Source organism: Typopeltis vanoorti, chromosome 1 (assembly GCF_054136105.1).
Source record: "Typopeltis vanoorti isolate ZY-2024b chromosome 1, IOZ_Tvanoo_1.0, whole genome shotgun sequence".
Taxonomy (NCBI): domain Eukaryota; kingdom Metazoa; phylum Arthropoda; class Arachnida; order Uropygi; family Thelyphonidae; genus Typopeltis; species Typopeltis vanoorti.
In genome coordinates this window covers 181,232,960-181,255,988 of record NC_143549.1, presented here as the reverse complement: position 1 = coordinate 181,255,988, position 23,029 = coordinate 181,232,960, and the positions used below count along the sequence as shown (strand labels likewise).

The 23,029-nt window shown below is 35.7% G+C and overlaps 1 protein-coding gene across 1 annotated transcript in view; it reads left to right on the top strand.

The window, feature by feature from the left end:
- LOC150110685 (influenza virus NS1A-binding protein homolog) overlaps window positions 1–23,029 on the top strand; it is a 281,744-nt gene that overhangs the window by 169,550 nt on the left and 89,165 nt on the right. Inside the window, exons 6-7 of the mRNA XM_090404830.1 lie at window positions 405–478; window positions 13,447–13,632. Of these exons, the coding sequence (XP_090260956.1) occupies window positions 405–478; window positions 13,447–13,632 (260 nt within the window). The remainder of the gene's footprint in view (window positions 1–404; window positions 479–13,446; window positions 13,633–23,029) is intronic.

Sequence of the window (23,029 nt, the reverse complement as noted above, 5' to 3'; positions counted from 1 at the left end):
ATATAGTTTTTAGACCTATATATGCATCTTATTTATTACATGCTTTGTGAGTCTCTTAAACTTCAAGTTTCTATTAAGCATCACCTCAAGGTCCTTTGCTTCTTTCATTTCCTTTAGTACACCAGTGGAATATGCAGATTCCTCGATCAATGGACCCAAACTTCAGGCCCTTACATTTAGTTGAATTAAACTTAAACCCCCATTCATTTGCCTAGCTATTAAGCTTATTCAAAATAAAGAAACAAGAATATGTATTTGTTAGTTGCCTGAAAAATTGTTCTAAATTCTCTACTGCCAAAAGAAAATTTGGACATCTTAAAGAACCCTAGTATTAGAATTAACTGGTGTATATCACTATTATGAAATAATACAGCCTTTTTCATATTAAATAACTCTACTTTCAGGTATACGCTCAATTTCAGGGTTGACATCTGATAAAGAACTTCTTGCAAAAGTGAATGCTTATATTCAACAGTATGTAAGTAAAGATTGAGAAACAAAAAATTTCCTATCCTTAATATAATCCAAATATAATAATTTTATAATTATCAAGGTGTACTTTGATTTCTGTAAAGTAATCATTTTTATTTAAGAATAAAATGTGTATTTGCATTAAATTTATATTGTGTTAATCAAAATGTTCCTAACGTTTTTGCTTTTATTGATCTTTTCCACATCCTGTATGGTACAAATAAATGAAATGCACTTTATGTAGCAATCCATAAACAAAATTATAAATTGAAAAGCCATGCAACAAAGGCATAAATGTGCAATGATCTGTCTTAAGCTGTTACTTGATCGAAGCATCAAGCTCCTAGCATAAACAGTTGATTGAATTCGAATGATAGAAATGGAATAAACACAGAAATGGTTTGGATTTAATGTTTATTGAAGTTCTCTACAGCATACTTTAAAGCAGGGTCGGCATCCTTTTCAGAGTCTTGGGCCACATTCAACTTTTATTTTCAATAATCGGGCTGCAAGGGTTTAATTAAGAGAAAATAGTGAGTGAAAAAAATACTTAAGTTATCAGTTTTTATTACATCAATCTTAAAAAACACAGAAATATTTAAATTACGAGATAAAGTACGACATTCTCATAATTATATTCTTTCATAACAGCAATACTTTTATGTCAAATAAGACAAAGAGGCTTACCCTATTTTCAATAAAGAAGTACTTTTGCTGTTCCATTCATCATTAAACCTTCTTACTTCATCTGCAATATTACATTTTTTTTAATCAATTTTTGAAATTATTTTTGACAAATATGTATCCTTTGAAAATAATAGTTGATGTTATTGAATTATATTAAAAAAAGGACCAGGGAACGCGACTGCAAAAGTGCGCCAAATTCTCGGTTGTCGTCGGATGAAGTTGCCTTTGTTATCACCACTCATGATGACTCACACTGGTGACTTGCTCCAAGTTGCACAGCAACATCATGAAGTATAGGTATAAAATTATTTTTAATTTATTATTATTATAAAATATTTAAATAATTCACCATATGCCACATGCCATGTAAGTATGGTCAACCTTTTATGGACTGCCAAAAAATGCACATGGGCCACATGAGGCCCAGCGGTTGCGAACCCTGCTTTAAAGTGTAACTTAGATTTAAACTGTATTTATAAAGAGTAGCATTTTTTTTATTTGATACTACGATATTACTTCATGATATATGGTTATCAGAGTATACAGGTATCCCTTGCTTAATGCGGCATTTAATTAACGCTACGAAACTAATTGCGGCAATCCCTTGATATACGCGACAAGAGTTTTGATTAATGCGCCTTTAACCCTGCAGAACTCACAGCTGATCTGACAGATACATGCAAAATGTTTAATATAAATATTCTTACACAATTCAGTGTATAGCTTGGAGATCATGAGTAGCTGTGCATTCATATGTTACGAGTGATATTCCTCACTGTTTTTTGCTGTCAGTTTGGTTTAACACATGTTATGTAAAGGTTTGTGATATTTGACAGTAAATTATATCTGAGAGATACTGCGACCTCCGATGTCAGTATAGCATGGTTTAGTTTTTTTTTTTATTCTTTGTTCAATAATTTCTAGATTATAACTGAAAATAAATAAACCATCATGTATTACTGAAATAGAGAGCCAAAGGCTTATTTATCATACGTGTCCTCTAGGTGATGTGCTTTACATTATGGAAAATACTAAGGAAAGTGATCTGGAACTTACTCCATCTTTACTACGAGTTGCCCATAAAGTTGCTTATGCTTGAATCCACCAAAACTTTTAGTTTCTATATATTCGGCATGAAACTGTTGTAGTTTCTATATTCGGCTATGAAATAATGTTGGATTCAATATTCACTTAATTTGTACCATCATGTATTATATTTTTAGTGTTTTTTCTTTATGTTTTATTGCTTGTTTGCTGAGATCTGGAGAGTCATTTTGCTTATTATCGTAGAATTTATGCCAATAAGAAAAAAAACTAAAACTGTTCAAACGACTCTTGATAACTTTTGATAAAAAAAATTTCAGTAAATAATGTAGATACAAGTATTTATTAAACATTTACTTTGCATTCATTTTTTATCTTTCCTAAAAGAGTACCATATAAAACGAATTATTAATAAATGATCAATCATGGGCGAATTGTAATTTTTACCACTGATTTTACCATTTGATTAACACAATTTTGATATATGCGGTAACATTGAAGGATTAATTAACCGCGTTAATCGAGGGATACATGTATAATATATAATAATAAAAGCTCGATGTACTTTTGTTTATCAAGGAATTATGAGTATCATGTCTAATTATATATGTAAATACCTAATTAATAATGGTTGAATACAATTATGCACAGAAAATGTCTAATTTGAACTGAGATATTCCTTATAATTCAATTTATATTTCACAAAACAATTGCTAGAGGCATAATGCTTCTAGCATTAGTTATGTAAAAGGTAAAATTAATAGAAAATCAATTAAAAATTGGGAGGAAATTAGTCTAAAATTTATGTCAAGTTTTGACTTATGGGTTTTCAGGTTAGTGAACTGGATTGAAAATTGGCTGTCTGAGAGTTGTTTATGGGTGGGGGGGGGAGCAGTATAAAAAAATTTAAAGTCTCAGGTGTGGTTACAGGGCTCAGTGCTAGGACCATGGCTGTTTAACCTTTATGTCATTGATATTGTCACTGGATTTCAGGGAGATATTCACTTGTTTGCAGATGATGCGAAGCTTGAACTGTTATTGCTAATAGTGACAATGTTATGGTCTTTCAGAAGGATTTGAATAAGCTGAACAGATGGCAAGTTTGGACTAATACTATTCCCTTAAATAGAGCACTCTTACTGTCAAAGATAAGCTGAATGTTCTATTAATGTTACCTACGTATACCTATCCCCATTTCCCATAAATAAGACTGAGATTTATCTTTTCCAATTAGTTAGCCCATGTCTTTTGAAAATTCTGTTCTATCCAGCTCTCCTAACAGCTGTGTTTCTTTTTTCTTTTCTCTCATTCTTTGCCAGATTAGTTTAGGCATTCCAGTTTTTTTGGTCCATTCTCAGTACATGCTAATCTATTTGATCTTTCACCAGTGTTACTTTTTTTTCTCTGTCTGTAAACGTATAACTCAGCATTTGTTATGAGTGGTAGCCAGAATTGGCTAATATTTTACACAAACATATTTATATTTTAAAACTTGAATTTGGCTTTCTGTATTTTTGTCAGTTTCTATATCTCTGAACCATATAATAATTTGGTCTTCATATTTACACTGAAAATCTTTATTTTGGTTTTATTATGATATCTGACTAATTTCCAATTCATTCCTCTGAAAGCATCTAGCAGCAATGTGTCTCCATATTGCTTCCCAAATGTGTACTATGGGGTTGAGATCTGGGGAACATGCTGGCCACTTGATTTGATTAACATCCTCATCTCCAGAAGTATCTCCATTGCTTGTGTATGATGTGGTGTAGCATTGTCATCCATAAAACTGAATTCGTCACCTACAACGCCAGGGAACAATCAAACATGACATTGAAGAACTTCATTGCAATATCATTCACCAGTCACGGCACTTATAGCTCGGTGCTTCCATTAAGCATAATGCCTCCCCACACCATGACCTCAGTACCACCATATCTATCCTTTTCAAGAGCATTCTTGCAATGGTAACCAGTGCCCCTTTTACACCAGATCAAGTGTCATCTAGAATTGGTGGAAAGACAAAAAACGACTCTTATCTGTAAAGAGTACATTAGCCCATGATTCTGATTTTTATGGATATAGCACCACTGAAAACGTTCTCTCTGGAAATATCAGTAATTCTGTGGCCTTTTTCAAACTTTCCAATAATTCTTCCCCACGTGAAATCATCTAGATCCTTGTTCTTCAACCTGTGATCTGCGGACCGGTGCCGGTCCACGGAAATTTCCTGGTGGTCCGCCAAAAATTTCTTCATCTGTCAGAAACAACGCTTCAGCCACGTATATCAAATTTTCTAACCTCTAAGTTGCAGCAGATGTCGCACTAGCTAAAAATAGTAATTTCATAACATTGGATTTAATAAATAAAATACTATCTACATTGTTTATGTTTTTGTCTTAGCCGTCAGCCGGTCCGCAAAATATTTCTCCTATTTTCTCCAGTCCACAGGTGTAAAAAAAGGTTGAAGAACGCTGATCTAGATGATGTCTTTGAGACATTACAAGACATCCAAGTTTGCAACTTTATTCCTTTATGAAAAGAGCTTCATTCATACACAATTTGCTTAGTGCAGTCTTTTGCCTTTTATCCTGTTGAGTGCTACTGTGTGTCCCCTTTGCATGCAATTTGAAAATTTGAATTTGTACCCGTTTTCTGCTTGAAATCATCAGTGTCTGAATCTGTGGTTGTAATCTTCAGAAATAGTGTTCATCCTTAGGTTTTGGACACCAGTGTTTAATGGAATCATGACATCCTTACTCCTACATGTTTGTCCTCTGCATCATTGCATAATCTGTTGTGATGTCCTCATAGTTGCAGTGTATTTCCAAAATTTCAGGTTCTTGTTCACTCCCCCCTTATCTCTTAAATTCTCCACTTCCTCTAAGATATCCTACCAATTTTAAAATTATACTTTTCAACATTGAACTGGTAACTCTGTTTACTTGCCCATTCACCCAGTCTTAGTCAAGTTCTCCAGCAAAGTCTTCTGCTCATAGTTCTTTCCAATTTTGCATCAGCTGAAAACAAGTGCATGTCATCACGATTCATATTTTTCCCAATATCATTAACATACAAGTTAAACAGCACCAGCTCCAAAACGGATCCCTCTGTGAGCACTCCACTTTTTACTTTCTAGGATATTGCTCTCCCAGACAGCCAGTCTCCAATTGAACACACTAATCTACTATCCATCTCCATCCATTTCAGTTTAATTAATAACTTGTCATGTGCCAGTCCATCAAAGGCAATTGCAAAATCTAAATATACCACTGTGTGTGCATCTCCCTTGTCCAGTACCTTTGTAACTTTGTAATAATAAATAGTCGATTATTAAAATATGATCTTCCTTTAGCATACCAATATTGTCCATCAAATGCCAGCCTGGTTGGCCAAGTGGTTAGTGTATACACTCTCCAGCCAGGAAGAATGAAGGATAACCTGTAGGAAAAGGAACATGGACAAGATTATGATCAGATTGTCCAAGAGGTGAGTTAACATCAGTGGTCTATTTAGAGGGGGGGGGGGCAGGTTAAGAGAATGTCCAGGATATGGAGAATGGTGAAGATTATCTATTATTCTGTTAGGTAGTGAACAATCTGTATTCAACTATTACCGACTGGAAACACATTAGCTTCTCTTCCAGCTTGATTTTTGAAATTAGAGAAGGGAAGCCAGTTGGAACTGTGTGGTAAAATCTCTAAGGAAGATTATCTCAGTGGATAATTTGAATGTATTTGATCAACTTACAGATATACATAATAAAAAAGATCAGTATAGTCATCAGAATTAGGAGAGTGGTAAAAGCAGTAAATAAAGGCAAGGGAAGTAGAAAGTTTTTTACCTTGGGTATGATATACATTAAAGATACCAAGCTATTTTAAACCTGGTTTTAATCCATTTCCCAAGTAAGCAAACAGACAAGTAAGTCAAGTTTGCAGGCACAAACTTGACTTACTTGTCTGTTTGCTTACTTGGGAAATGGATTAAAACCAGGTTTAAAATAGCTTGGTATCTTTAACGTATAAAGGCAAGGGAATCTTGAGCCAACCTTTCTAAGGGATATCAAACCTGACAAAAGTGTATGTTCTTCCCTTCTTATACAGAAGGCATCATACATGATGTAATGTAATGTAGAAAGCTAAGGCATTTCCAAATATCAACTAGAGGTTGCTAGTTGATATTTGGAAATGCATAATGATCAAGTTTTGGATGGCTTTATGTGGAGGTGCACATTGTTGATGTTGGTACTGAACCCCCCCCCCCACACACACACACAAATGTTGGTAAAGTCTATGAAGAAGTTTTTTTCTTTTTTTTCATGCAATTTTGAGTTATGTTGTTTTTTGGAATATATATATATATATATATAATACAGAACGGACTATAACGACAATTCAAACTTAACTTCAGTTCACAAGTCTGTTATTACAATAGCACAGTTTTTATGTTATTATTGTTTTTTTGTGTTTTTTTAATTTGCTTTAAGTGTTACCACAGCTGAAGAAGTCATTTTTGACTAAACATGTTGTGTGCTCCATTAAATTATCTATTTTCTCGGTTTCAGTAGGTCAAAAAAAAAAAAAAAAATGAACATATATATATATATATATATATATATATTTGCAGCTGCTTTGGATAGATTTTTGTTATTTTTATTAACATCAGCCCTCCATGTAGTCAAAAGACTCATCACAGGGAGGTCCACACACTCGTGCCTTAAACCCATCACAGTTTCTGTACTCATCACACTTTCAGGAAATGCTTTCTTTTCAGTAACCATTTTCCATGGAAAAAGCTTCCAGTAATGGTCTCGTTCTATCCTTGTCTCCCTCAACTATATGAAAAATCTCCTCCACATTATTCTGGTAACAACCCCTCACCTACTTGTAAGTCTCAATCATACCACCCCCCTCCCTTCCTTCTCAAAACTCTGTAAGTTACATTCCCTCAATCGTCTCATATCTTACATTCTATAGACCTGAAACCAACATACTGAACTTCCTCTGTTATTCATCCTAATCCCCTTGAAAACCAGGCAACCATATCTGCACACTAGTCCATATGCAACCTAATCAAGGCTTTATATAAAGGGACCATAGCCTCTTTGCATCTGCATGTCAGTGTCCTCCTCATCATTGCCATAATCCATTGTGATGTTCTTATAACTTTAGCAATGTGATTCCTGAACTTTGTCTCTATCCACCATCACTCCCAGATCTCTCATCTCTTCCACCTCCTTTAAAATTTCTCCATTAACTGTGTAGTGGTGTGCATCCCAATTTGCACTCTCGGCATTAAAATGATAGCTTCACTCACTTGGCCACTCATGTAGTCTTTTGAGATTCTCCTGCAAACCACATCTGCTCTGCTCCTCAGAGTGCTTTCCATCTTTGAATCATCAGCAAACAATTGCATGTCTCCAGTTAAGCTTGTCCCATCATTAATATACAGGTTAAACAATAATGGCTCCAAGACATGCCCCTATAGCACTCCACTAGTGTCCTTCTTTTGGGATACTACTCCCTATGGAATATTTTTGTTGGTTTTGTGGAAAATTTTTTTAGCTTCAGTAACACTATACATTTTATGCTGTCTTTCATGGCAGGAGAATATTGGGAAAATTTATAGTGTAAGGGTGGACACAACTTCCACAGAAAGTACTCAGACTCTATTCCAGGCATGGCCTCAACAGTACCCCTGAAAGCTGCTATACTGTTACTGCCAGGCACAACCTGGCAGTAACAGGATTATTTGCAGCTGATTAGAAAGCATTACCAACAGATTCAGTCCCATGTACTAACTGGTGACCTACCAGTGGAACCTGCTTACTGCTTTATTGTATGGCCACCCTAATTGAATGATTACAGTGTAGAGAGCAGATCTAGCAAGATCACCATCTGCAGTGCATGTAACAAGAAAGGGAGGGACAGAAACTAGAGTCCTTACTCTACTGATGAAACATGGCAGTAATGAGCTGTGATGTTTTGTCAAGTGATGAAAGTTATCTACTTCCTAGAAGCCTGGTTGGCATTTCCTCCAACTAAGAATGGTATATTTTTGATATGGTGATATTTGCTTTACCAGAACTCCATTTATGGAAGTAGGACATACTGCAGGAAGATGGGGTTGACTTGACCAGGAGAGGCTGTATATTGCACTTTGCCAACCCAATAATGGCAAAAAACAGTACAGAACAAATATTACAATACATGGCAGGAGAGAGAGAGAGAGAGAAGGGAATACTTGGTCACTCATGGAAGTTATGTAATTGTATGGTTAACAAGGACATGTGAATAGATTTTTTTTTTCTTTGAGAGTAGTGAATGAGTGGAATGGGTTTTCAGAGACTGTCCTGAGTTCTTTATTACTAAGGAAGAAGAGAAGTTATAAGAGACATTTTAAGATTAATGGTTAAGAAGCCACTCACATTGAGTCTTCACACTCCATAAACATGCTTATATTATGATATCCCCTTACTAACATTTATAATATTTATAAATATTATACTATTTTATAGTCTTTATATCCTGCATTCCTCTGATTACCAGAACTTGAATCCTACACCTATCTCATAATTGATATTCCACATGCATTATATTATGTAAGTTATGTGCCTCTGAACTTTCTGTTCTGTCTCGTCATTTCAACTCCCCACCACACAATTAAGATGACTATATCTGAGCACAGTGACCCAGATGTTACATCAAATTTATCAAGAAGAATAACTTCCTTATCACTACAGTTGTTTCATTTGTCTAGCATTAAGGGTTTTTCAAAAATTTCTCAAATTCTGGAAAATCTTATAAAACTCTTAGTTCAGTGGCTAATTTTTATTGATTCATCCTATTTGAGTTTTTAAAAAAACTCAAATAGGATGTCATCTAGGATTGTTAAAGTATTATACAGTTTACTTTTGTCACTCATGGTACCTATATTCACTACATTTTGTGGTTTTGTACTCTGTAGAAGTAACAAACAACAAATTATAAAGAATATTAATCAGTGTGATTGATATATCTCGGGTTCCTTTCCTTCATGCTTACACAGTGATCAGAAAACATCATGCAAATTATGGAAACAACTACCGTGTTAGAGTAAAACTTTAGTTTAATATAAACCAAAATAAACACTCTACGTTTTAACCTTCACATTAAGGTCATCATCTGGAATATACACATATATACAAAGAAACAAGCTGTACTACAGTCTACATAGCATGCTAAAGTTACTGACCAACCATTATAACTATTGGCCTGACCTCTGGTGCAAAAAAAGAAAAAAAAAACATCTACATCAAACCTAGAATCCTGTTGTTATTATTATCCATTAGGTTACAAAATTAAATTAAGCTAGAGAGCAACATTTTTACAAAAAGGAAAAAATTAATAAATAATAAAAAAAAAATTATTACTTATATAAGTATACATATAAATTATAGCCAGTTGGTATGGATAGTGGCCAATAAAAGCCGAAAAATTGCTTAATGTCCTAAATTCAGGGTTTGCTGGAAACTAAGTGGATTGAATGTGTGCCATCTAAATTCTTGGTATTTTTATGCCACCATTATTGTTAAGATTGGGGTGGTTGATCAACATTTCACAGGCTTCTTTAAATTTCCGTTCATACCAGGTTTTTGTATGATGTAATGAGCAAATACTTTTCCAGTCAATTTGGTGTAGGGTGTTAAGAGCGTGATCTGAGAGGCCTGCTTCACCATTGTTATATTTAATGTGTCGTTTGTCTCTTTTTTATGGATATGGATTGTATGTCCAGTTTCCCCAATATAAGGTAAGTTACAGGTGCAATAGATGCAATAAACTCTAGGATGTGCCAATGGGGGGGGGGGGAGAGGATCCTTAGAGGAGTTGAATATGCTTTTAAATTTTAAAGGTGGTTTAAAAGTGGCATTAAGATTGTAATGGTGTAGGATTCTATTATGTATGGGATAACTATGGTTTTACTGTAATCTATATTATTTTTTTGATGAAGTTTTATGAAGAACTTTGTTAATAGTATTTTTGCTGTAGCCATTATTTATAAATGTGTTGCTAATAATTTTTAATTCTTGCTTAAGAGCTTGTTCATTAGAACAAATTGTTATAGTTCTTTCACCAGAGGTCAGACCAATAGTTATAATGGTTGTTTCTTTGTATATATGTGTATACTCCAGATGATTACCTTAACGTGAAAATCTGGCAATGACCCAAAATCGAGTTTTAAATTTACAATCCGAACTCTCTAGTTATATGAATCCAGATATTTTGAATGTGCTTGAAAGAATAACTGATAATTCAGCTAAACATATTCTGGAAAATAATAAAGAAAAACTGAAGGCCAAATTTCATACTTGAAAACAACGCCGATTGTCAATCATACAAATCTAACCAATCAGGATATCTCTTCCCCAACAAACAAGTGAGACGAGGAGCGACCAACCACATGTAAGCAATAGTCATGTGATCCACCTTCTAGCCACACCTTAAATAACAGTCAACTTCCATTACTTCAGAAAGGCCTAAACTCTGCAGTAGCACCTAGAAATGTTAATAAACTGGATGTTATATACCACATAGAAAGAGGCATTAAGTCTCTTCCTAATAATATAGCTGATAAAATTTTTTAGAAACCAGCAGTGTTTTGAATAAAAAGAAAACCATATTTAGTAATCTTATAAAAACAGAACTAGCAGCAATCAAGTCATTAAAAGCTAATCAAGATATAATTATAACAAAATCGGACAAAGGTAATGCAATGGTCATCCTAGACAGATCAACTTACATCCATCAGATGAATCAACTAGTCTCCGATAACGGTACCTATCAGCTTGTGATCTATAATCTGACGAATAGGATAAAGAAAAAAAAAACTGTGAAATATCACTTAAGTCTGTCACTTCTTGGCCATCAGATACTGTTAAAAAAGTTATATTCCATTCTCCCAGAATATATGGTGTTTTCAAGGTACACAAACATAACGTTCCGCTTCGGCCGATAGTTGAGGGAATAGATAGCTCTAATTATCACCTAGCCAACAAATTGGCATCAACACTCAATGAGTTGGTAGGTCATTCCCTCTCCTATATAAAGAACATACAACACTTTATAAACAAAATTAAAAACATAACACTCGGCAAAGATGATTCGACATTTCTTCCCTTTTTACAAATGTCCCAATCAATTCATTCATTCATTTCATATGGTGATTCAATGGATGTGAGCCCTTTTACCGGGAGGTATGGCACCACCTCAATCCCCCCTATTTTTTATCTGGGCTCAGGACCAGCATAGCTGACAATTCAGACTTATGGCTGGAGGGATTGTCTTAAGGGGGAAAAACCCTGCTGTCCACGCCCAAGACCAGCTAACTTGGCTATGGCTGAGGAAGATCCTTAAGCCCCTCACGTCTTCGACAGGAATCTAACCTAGGACACTCCTTTCCCAGGTATATGGTTGCGAAGTGCACATAGCCACTATGCTAACCGCACAGACTCCCAATCAATGACACAATTCTTCTCCTACAGAACAAATTTCCATCCATGTACTATGTTCTTTGTGTGGCAAAATAAATTTTACCTACAAAAAGAAGGTACAGCCATGGGTTCACCTCTGTCCCCCCCCTTCCCAAATTGCTAACTTTTATATGGAAGCTTTTGAGCAATATGCTCTTGATTCCTTTACTCTAAAACCTACAGTTTGGCTTAGATATGTTGACGATGTTTTCGTTATCTGGCCACACAGTCACCAAACTTTAAACACATTCCTTAGCCACCTGAATAAACAATATGGGTGCATATAATTTACTTTTGAAATTGAAAATCAGAACTCTCTCTCTTTGCTGGATACACTAGTCATGTCTTCCCTCAGGCTGTCTATCCTTCGCTGTTTACCATAAGCCTACATATACCAGCGAGTATATACATGCTAACTCATATCACCACCCTTCGCAAATATTTGGAGTTATTAACATCCTCAAAAACAGCTATAACAATTTGCTCTAATGAACAAGCTCTTAAACAAGAATTAAAAATTATTAGCAACACATTTATAAATAATGGCTATAGCAAAAAACTATTAATAAAGTTCTTCGTAAAACTTCAAAAAATAATATGGATTACAGTAAAACCATAGCTATCCCATACATTAAAGAGTTATCAGAAAAATTAATAGAATCTTACACCATTATAATCTTAATTCCACTTTTAAACCACCTTTAAAATTAAAAAGCATATTCAACTCCTTTAAGGATCCTTCCCCCCCCCCCCTTTTCACACATCGTGGAGTTTATTGCACCTGTAACTTACCTTATATTAGGGAAACTGGGCGTACAATCCCTATCCATAAAAAAAAAAAAAAAAAAAACACATTGAATATAACAATTTTGATGAAGCAGGCCTCTCAGATCACGCTCTTAACACCCTACACCAAACTGGCTGGGAAAGTACTTGCTCATTACATCATACAAAAACCTGGTATGAATGGAAATTTAAAGAAGCCTGTGAAATGTTGATCAACCACCCCAATCTTAACAATAATGGGCGTACTTAGTTTCTGGCAAACCTTGGCTTTAGGACTTTAAGTAATTTTTCAGCTTTTATTGGCCACTATTCATACCAATTGGCTGTAATTTATATGTATACTTATATAAGTAATAATTTTTTTAAATTTATTATTTATTAATTTTTTCCTTTTTTGTAAACATGTTGCTCTCTAGCTTAATTTAATTTTGTAACCTAATGGTTAATAATAATAATAACAGGATTCTAGCTTTGATGTAGTAAGGGTTTTTTTTCACCAGAGGTCAGTCAGTAGTTATAACAGTTGGTCAGTAACTTTAGCATGTCGTGTAGATTGTAGTGCAGCTTGTTTCTTGGTATATATGTGTATACTCCAGATGATGATCTTATTGTAAAGTTCGAAACGTTGAGTGTTTATTTTGGTTTATATTAAACTAAAGTTTTACTCTAACAGAGTAGGTATTTCCATAATTTGCACGATGATATATCTCAGGTATTTGTTATTTTTACCATCAAGCACATAATGATCAAAAATGAATGTGGTATCTGTATAATTTTAAAAAAAAGTGGGATGATAACCCCTCACTTAAATTGATTTCTGAAAATAAACATAAAAAAGAAAATATGTGTTGTTCCACTGAAACTTGAATTACTCTCTCTGATTACTAAATTTTACTATTTTATCTCTCTTTAAATGTACTACTTGTTAATATTTACTTTAACATTAGATTGCTGAGGTTGTCAAGACTAAAGAATTTTTGGCATTGCCACAAGTTCAGGTAGAACTTCTTCAAAATAGTAGTGAAGAAATGGATGCGACTTGTGAGAAACATCTCTGTGATATGGTTCTTGATTGGATGAAAAATATCCTTGAAAATGAAGAAGATGATATCAAAACGTCTGTGTCAGAAAGGGTAAAAATTATGCTTCGTTATCTTTTATTTGAACAATATTTCCATAAATTAAGCTGAAAATTAACCAATTTTTCATCTTAGCTTTAATTATCCCCCTGGATTTCTTCATATATCTAGGATGAATGAAGTATGAAATAACTATTTCTTTGAGCAAGAAAATAAATCCTTCTTGATAATGATGAATAGGAAAGTTTACACATTTATTATTACCCACTTCCATCTGAACAGCATGAATTCCATGAAATACCAAACTTCAAAATGCAAAAAGCTTTTATTATAAATGTAACCTTATTTCATGGCCAAATGAACTGAAACTTAGAAAAATAGACCACAGAGCTTAAGAGAATACAACTCTTGGCACTGTTTAAAAGATATAAGCTCTTCCAAAAGCCTGCATATTTGCACTTTTATTTTTAGTGATTTTGGTTAAGGTCATACTGACCTCACAGCTGTTTAGAACTGTTTCTCATCACATACCAGGCAGAAACCTTAAGAAGATTAAAAAAAAAAAAAAAACTACTGTTCAATATGACAGCAATCCTGTGTCAGAGAGCTGCATATATTTCATAAGTGAGCTCTTCATATTTATGCATGTAACTAAAAACAAAATATGTTAATGTTGATTTTATGTATGTAACAGGAAAACTGAAGGAGGAGGGAAAAGGAATTTTAAAAAAATTTAAAAAAAAGAAACAGCAGATGAATTATATGTTGACTAATCACCACTGTTGGGATAAGATGGACTGTGTATATTTGCTTAGCTTATTCCCCCCACCCTTATTCACAGTCTCACCTCTTCCTCATGTTACCATCATCATTATCAAATTCTTAAATTGCACTCCGTCCCCCAGGAGAGGGACAAGATATTATGATAGTATACTACATGAAAAGTTTACATCATTACTAACTTCCTGTATACAATATTTCTCTAAATTAATTGATTATCTGTCAAGACTCCAATATTGTCAAATCTTTTGTTTCTCTTATGTCAGATCTTATGTATCTCTTTTGCAAGAGAAATGGCAAGACTGCATTTTGGTCACATTGAAGATGATGAGATTGTCCTTTCCTAATGAAGGATCTTTAGACTCCATGGAGTTCTGGTGTTAATAATAATATAGATCTATGTTTAAGGCACTGGTTGTATATGATCTTGATGCTTAGGATGTCTGTGCACTGCATCGTTTATCAAATTAGTAGGGTGAATGGAGTGCTATTGTCTGCAAAGCTGTGGATAAGATTAATAGTGATTGACAGTATCATTTATGTACAGGAGAAAGAGTAGGTGAATAGGACAGAGGTACCCTGCATTGGTGGCAAAGAAAGGGAGCTTTTGCCATAATATACAGTGAGTGGCCAGAGATGAAAATGGCAGCCCAGATGCAGAGGATGACAGGTAGATCAAAGGATGGTGGTTTGTTTATGAGGCCTCAATGTGCCAGACATGGACAAGAGAACAGCACAAGTTTCTCTGAACCTTTCCATAGCACATGTCCAGTTGTGAGCTATGTAAGCTAAGAAGTCAACTTGAATTTTGAATGGCAGAATCAATACTGGTGGTTGCTGATTAACTGGTGGACCTCTAGGTAGTGGGGAAGTTAGCTTTTGATGGCTTTCTCTGTTATTTTAGAAAGGACTGAGGTGATGGTGATTGGTCAGTGTTTTTACTGCAGACTACTGTCTCTCTTTTTTTGGGGGGGGTGGGGGGTAGGCTAGATTTGTGATTGTTTTCATGCATTGGGATAAGTACCAACTTTGTATAATAGATTGTAGAGATGATACAGGATAGATGTTAGCTCTGGAGCACAATGTTTGAGAACAATTGGAGATGCCATTAGGACCAGAAGAATTTAGTGTCCAAGTTATTTAGTAATTTTCTGTCTTCCTTGTTGGAAAACTATAAGAGGCATGCAGTGCTCAAATTCTGGTAAGGTGGGAAGCTATTTACTTTGGTTATCTATGCAGTAGTTAAGGAAAAGAGAGCTACTAGGAAGTCAGATTTATCCTTGGGTGAAATAACAGTAATGTCATCAGGATTAGAGAGAGGTGGAAGTGCAGAAGAGCAGAAGTTACATCCAGCAGTCAGAATGGACCAGAAGGCCCATTTGGACAGGAGACAAGTTTTTTCCTGTTGACTTTTATGAAATCAGATTCAAATCTGCTGTGTGTGTGCTTTAGTATAGGCAGAGTATGAAGCTGGGGTTAGTGATGTAAGCTGAATTTTTTTCTTCAACTGCTTTGATACTCTTTCTTTTGAACCACAGTTTGGAAAGAGGATGAGGATTTTGTGCAGAATGGAGGATGAAGACCTTCATGCCAATGAGGATAATTTCCATTACTCATTTGGGGTAGGTATTAGGGAGTTGGATGAGCAGAAGCAATAGTTATACCAAACAAAGGTGAAGTGGAAATTCCAGAAGTCATCCCATTGGCATCTTAGTAGTGCCAGAGGATGCAAGTTTGGAAATGGTTCTAGGTAGATGTACAATTTGCGTTAGTTTGTTGCTTGCGACAAAGATTCCTATCTCACATCCAGCTTGGTCAGTGGTGTTGAAAGGGAAGCCAGTTAGAATTGTGGACATTGAGGTCACCAAGGAAGATAGCCTCACTCTTTGGATGGCTAGATTGCAGATGGTCGAATTTGGATAATGGTAAATGCAGCAGATGAAAGAGTAGAGGTGTAGGGAATGAAGGCAAAGGATGAACGTTTGTTTGATGAGTTTGGAGTTGAACTGTATATGGGTTGACCAACAGCTGTTCATCATAATCCTTGTGGTAAGGCTTAATTTCTGGGAGAAACTCATGTTAGATGCATAATGGAGTGAAACAGCACTTGAGAAAGGATTAAAAATATTATTTAATTTTTCCAATATTTCATCTTAGTCACTGTGACATCATCAGAAAATACAATATGGGACTTGTAACCAGTGCTGGCTCTAGGGGTCCTGGCACCCCGATGCAATTTTAAGTTGAGTGCCCCTTGCTTTTTTTTTTGAATGTAGTCACGATTTAAAGGTCAAAAAATCAAAACACATATATTTTTATGTAAAATTGTATACTTTGAAAAATGCATATATTAACATCCCAACTGGACAGGACGTCTATATACATCCAGCAAAATCTGGATAAGATGCATGCTATCTGTTGAAAGAACATGAATAAGTGCAATTTGGCACTTATTCACTTGTTCTATGCTGGGTAACTGGACTTTTAGTTATATTGGACAGCTTTAAAATTTTGGAATTATTTTTATTTTATGTTTTCTCCTTTTATTGCACAAATTTTAATGCCAGGACAAAATAAAAAATCCTTGCATGCTTTCTTCACTTGATTATTGCATTACCTTGGAGAATCAATGTCATTTTTCATTTTTTGTGCTAATTTTGTCTAATCGCTTAGTCAACAGTACATTTTATTTGGTCTCGAAGAACTTAAGTTAAGATAATTATTTGAAATATGTTGGGGGAAAAAAAATGGGCTGTTGACGTTCCAGATTATGTTATTTTTATTCAAATCAAATTTCATATAATACTTCACAGATTGCATGAATGACACGCTTTGATGACTTTACTTCATAGATAATAGTATGAAAATCTTTAATCATATCAGATGTGAAGTGTATATTTTTTTTAAAAGTATGAAATACAAAATTAGAAGAACGCAGTTATTTATAATATGACAAGCTTAGGAGATTGCTTGGATCAGTGCCATGGCATGTACAACTGCAAGGGCTGGAAGTCGATAGAGCATGAGAAGTGGTCAAGGAGCATTTACAGGAGGTTATGGCTGATTGTATACCTAGGGTCCGAATAGTAAAACAAGTAGGGGTTAAATGGATGAATAACAACATTAAGCTTGAGCTGCAAAAAAAGAAACAATTGTGGAGGGAATTTAAAGAAAGCGGTGACCTGCAGGCACACGACGGTATAAAGTGCAGCCCAGAAGGGTAACGAGTGTGGTAAAAAAAGAAAAAGCGGATTATGAAAGGAAACTAGCTATGCAAGCTAAAGAGAATCCCGAACAGTTCTTTCAATATGCTGCAAGCAAGAAAAAAACTGTACACGGCAAAATGATTTTAAGGAATGACGATGGTAAGGAGGTCACTGAACCAGTCGCTATAGTGGAGTTACTGAGTACGCACTTTGCAAAAGTATATCATCCAGGTGGTGACATTGAAAAAATGAAGGAACCATTAGTTTATATGGGAATTGTGATGAATGAAGTGGAGGTGAATAGTCTATTACAGAACCTTAATGTGAATACATCTGTGGGATTGGATGGTATACTGGCACGGGTCTTGCGTGAAGCGGCTAAGGAATTATCAGTGCCCTTGACCATGTTGTTTAATCTGAGTCTCGGGTCTGGTTTAGTCCCGAAGGTGTGGAAAGAGGAGAAAATAGTTTCACTGTATAAGGGAGGATCCAAGACTATGGTTGCAAATTACCGACCGATCAGCATATCAGGAGTCATTGTCAAGGTATTGGAGAAAGTAGTCAAGGGAAAAAATACAGGAATGAATTGATGAAAATGAGATACCGTACAGGGGACAGCATGGTTTTGTGAAGGGTAGATCATGCCTCAGTAACTTGCTCAAGTTTTATAACAAGGTGACGGCTGAACTGGATAAGGGTAATGGGTTTACAGTGATACTGCCGGACCTGGCAAAGGCATTTGACAGGATACCACATGGAATTCTAATCCGTAAACTACAACATATGGGAATGGATATAGGGTTGGTGAGATGGATAGGTGGGTGGTTGATGGAGAGATATCAAAGAGTAGTTTATTCAGGAGTAGAGTCCAAAAGACGGCCTGTGACTAGTGATGTGCCGCAGGGTTCTGTTCTTGGACCACTGCTGTTTAATCTGTTCATTAACGATATTGGGAAGGATCTAAGTGGAACAGTTCATTTGTTCACTGATGATGCAAAGTTGGGTAGGGTGATAGTGAATGCAGAAGATGTCAAAATCTTGCAGGATGACTTGGATAGATTGGAGTTCTGGGCTAAGGAGAATGGATGTCAATTTAATGTGACAAAATGTAAGGTTATACATTTTGGGGTGAAAAGATTAGCAGCAGTATACCACATTGGTGGAACTGTACTCCAGGAGATTGATGAGGCCAGCGACTTGGGAGTGTTGGTGGATAGGGAGATGTAGTTTAGGGGACACATTGCAAAAGTAGCTAAGTCAGCTCATCAACTCACTTGGTTGTTGAAAAATACCTTGACGAGCAGAGACATGAAGTTATTGTACCTCTGTACCAAGCCTTGATAAGACCTCATCTCAACTACTGTGCCCAGATTTGGTCACCTCGATTCCTTCTTGATGGGGAGGAGGTGGAGAGGATCCAGAGGCGAGTGACTAACACCTGTTCTCATATGGTTCATTCTATGGAATGAACCATATGAGAACAGGTTGAAGATTTGTGGGTTGCAGAAACTAGTTGATAGGCAGAAAATGGGAGATATGATTGAGACATTCAAATTGCTAAAGGGATTCTATAGGATTAATTCAGAGTATATTTTTGAGATCAGGACTGGTGGTGGGAGAACTAGGGGATACCCATGGAAGCTGGGCAAGAGTGGGGTTTGCATGGGTGTTAGAGCTGGGTTCTTTACTTTTAGAGTGGTAAATGAGTGGAATAAGCTGCCAGAGTCTGTTGTGGATGCTATGACGGTGAGCAAGTTCAAGGCAAGGTATGATAGGTACTGTGAGAATATCATATAGTTGTGTGGACATGATGTTTAGGGCCTCCCTCGATGAGTCTAAGGATTCCCTGGAGTCGCCTGAAATAATAATAATTCAGTTGCTATAAGCAGTCGTTTGGGGGGGGGGGTAAAATACTTCAAAACAATCTGATATGATTCTGTGGCTTCCTCTCTTAGAGAGGGTTGCAGCTGATTACTAGGGAGATAATGACGTAAGGTGGTTTCCCATTGCCTTCCTTGCCATATTTTTTATGACTGTAGCCTGTGTGTTCACGGGTCTGGTTTGCCTGCTTGTGGGATGAAAATCCCCAGATAAACTGGCAGAAAAAACCCTGCTGTCCACCCCCAAGACCGGCTAACTTGGCTATGGCTGAGGAAGATCCTTAAGCTCCTTCGCAACCATATGCCTTCCCCAGGCATATGGTTGCAAAGCCCCTAGGCTAACCGCACGGACTCAAAACAATCATAAAATTTTAATCAATTCCATATAAGACATGACTCAGATAATTTCCTCCTATATATATATATATATATATATATATATATATATGTATTTATTTATGTTGCTTCCACCCACTAAAGGTTATTTTACAACGGTAAAGAAACAACCTTGGGGCATGGGTCCCATGCTACCAAGCGCGTACCCGGGTTACAGATAGAGGAATGGACTCTGGATACAGAGGTTAGCTGCAAATAAACAGGGAAACCTATGAATAAGCAGTCGTGGACAATGGGACGGCATCTACCAACAGGAAGTGGTGAGATAGACAGTGGCATGGTTATCTCTATAAAAAGCCACACATTTCCACTGACGGGGATGCGACATGGCGAGATGTAACCGCCATTAAATAAGTTACAGCCCGCTGGAAGTTGGGCTGTAAGTGACACCATAAGTGACAACGCCGTAAAGGATACTGTGGTTAGCGGATAATCATGAGGAATGAGAAACGGCTAGCACACTGAGCCTTCTAGAGACGCTGAGTGTGCTAATTTATTGCTGGACAAAGAAGGCAGGAGGATACCACCTTGTTCTATTTTTCCCTAGTAAGATAGCAATATGGATGGACATTCTAAAAGATAATAAAGCGCACAATGGCTCAATACTTGTGCACAGCAGGGGAAGAAGCAAGGCTTCCCAGGTCGTAAACCAGTGAAATCCTTGTACATTCATTGGGACGTGGAATGTGAGAACCCTACTACAAATTGGAAAATTTGAAGAGAGAAATGGATAGATTAAAAATAGCCATATTGGGAATTAGTGAAATGAGATGGACTGGAACCGGAGACTTTTGGAGTGGTGATTACAAAATCATTTATTCAGGTGATGAGACAGCAAAAAATGGAGTCGCAGTGGTTCTCAATACGGAATGGGGAAGAATACAAGAGTAATTAACTTAAAATGTAGTAGTAGATTGATAATGGTAAAACTAGAAGCAAAACCAACAAATATTATAATAATACAAGCTTACATGCCTACTAGTGACCACAGCGATGATGAAGTTGAGAGAGTATATGTAGATATTGAAAATCTAATCAAGCTGACCAAGAAGGAAGATAATCTTATTGTCATGGGGGATTGGAATGCAGTCATTGGTGAAGGCAAAAATGGTAGAGAGGTGGGAAAGTATGGACTTGGATGCCGAAATGAAAGAGGAGATAGACTTTTGGAGTTCTCTCACCAATTCAATCTGATCGTTACTAATACCTGGTATGAGGTACCAAAAAGAAGAAGGTATACTTGGAAAATGCCAGGAGATATAGGAAGGTACCAAATAAATTTAAAAATGAAGTAAAATCATGCAAAAGTTACCTGGGAGCTGATGTTGATAGTGACCACAAATTGGTTTTACTGAAATGTAATCTGAAATTTAAAAAGTTGTCACAACCAAGGAAAAGGCCCAAATGGAACATAAGTAACCTGAAAACAGAGGAAAACCATAGAAACTATAAACAGCAAACTGATGAAAGCATTAAAACTGGAGAGAGTGAAAAGAAAAACATAGAGGAAAAATAGACTCATTTCAATCATCAAGGCTGCCAATGACTGCATGGGATTAAGGAAGAAGCAAATAGAAAAACCATGGATCACCCAGGACATTCTAGATCTAATAGATGAAAGAAGAAAATACAAAACCTCCCTAAAGGAAGAAAGCAAAGACAAATATAAACATATAAAAAATATGATAAATAAAAAGTGTAAAGAAGCAAAAGAACAATGGTATACAGAGAAATGTAAAGAAATGGAAGATCTAACAAAGACTGGAAGAATCGATAAAGATTATAACATTATAAAAGGAATAAGCCAGCAAAACAAGACAAGAAGTACAATTATCAAAAATAAACAGGGGAACATACTTATAGATATGGAAGAAATTTCGGAAAGATGGAAGGCGTACTTAGAAGATCTATATAGTGGAAAAGATCTAGATGCCAAGGCTATAGAAAATGAGACAAGACTTGATATGGAAGAAATTGGTCCAACTATAATTAAAAGATGAATTTGAATGGGCACTGAATAAATTGTCAGCCAATAAGCCACCAGGCACTGATAACATCCCTTCAGAATTAATAAAATACTCAGGAAACATAACTAAGTCATACCTTTTCAAGATCATAAAGGATATTTATGAAACAGGGATCATCCCCAAAGATTTTACACAATGCTCTATCATACCCATTCCTAAAGTAAATAATGCAAACAAGTGAAAATCATGGAACAATAAGCTTAATATCACATGCTTCGAAAATACTACTCAAAATTATACAAAAAAGACTAACATAGACGGTTGAAGAATATGTTGGCAATGACCAGTTTGGATTCAGGAAACAGCAGGGGACACGAGAAGCAATCCTAGCTTTAAGAACAGTTATTGAAAGAAGATTGGAGAAGAATCAAAATATTTTGATAGTCTTTCTTGGCTTGGAGAAAGCCTTCGATAGTATTGACTGGAATCAAATGTTTTCACCTCCTAAAAACAATAAATGTAGATTGGAGAGATAGAAGGCTCATATTTAATCTTTACAAGCATCAAGAAGCCCTAATAGAAGCCGCCAGCAATACAACAAAAACCGCAATAGCAAAAATACGTAGAGGTGTAAGACAGGGGTGCTCTCTTTCACCCATGTTGTTTAATCTGTACATTGAAGATGCAATAAATAAACTGAAAGAACTAATAGAAACTGGAATTAAGATAAATGGAATTGATATTAGCTGGCTACGGTTTGCAGATGATATAGCAGTTTTAGCTGATAACAAAAACAAACTGAAAGCCACCCTAACAAAGATGGAAGAAATTTTCACACAGTACAGCCTAAAAATTAATTATAAGAAAACAAAATTATTAATTACAAGTAAAGCAAATCCAATGAAAATAAACCTGGAAATAAATAATAACCTACTACAACAGATATCTTTTTTTAAATATCTTGGAAGTCTTATCACAGAAGATGGAAGAAACCAATCAGATATTAAAGCACAAATAATCCTAGCCAAAAAAAGCATTCTAGAACAGAAGAAACATTTTTACCAGTAAAGGACTTAGCATCCAGCTCAAAAAAAGGCTAGTGAAAACATACATATGGAGCATTGCATTATATGGTTGTGAGGCCTGGACTCTAACAAAACAAGACATGAAAAAGTTGGAGGCATTTAAAATTTGGTGTTGGAGAAAGATGATGAAAATTAGT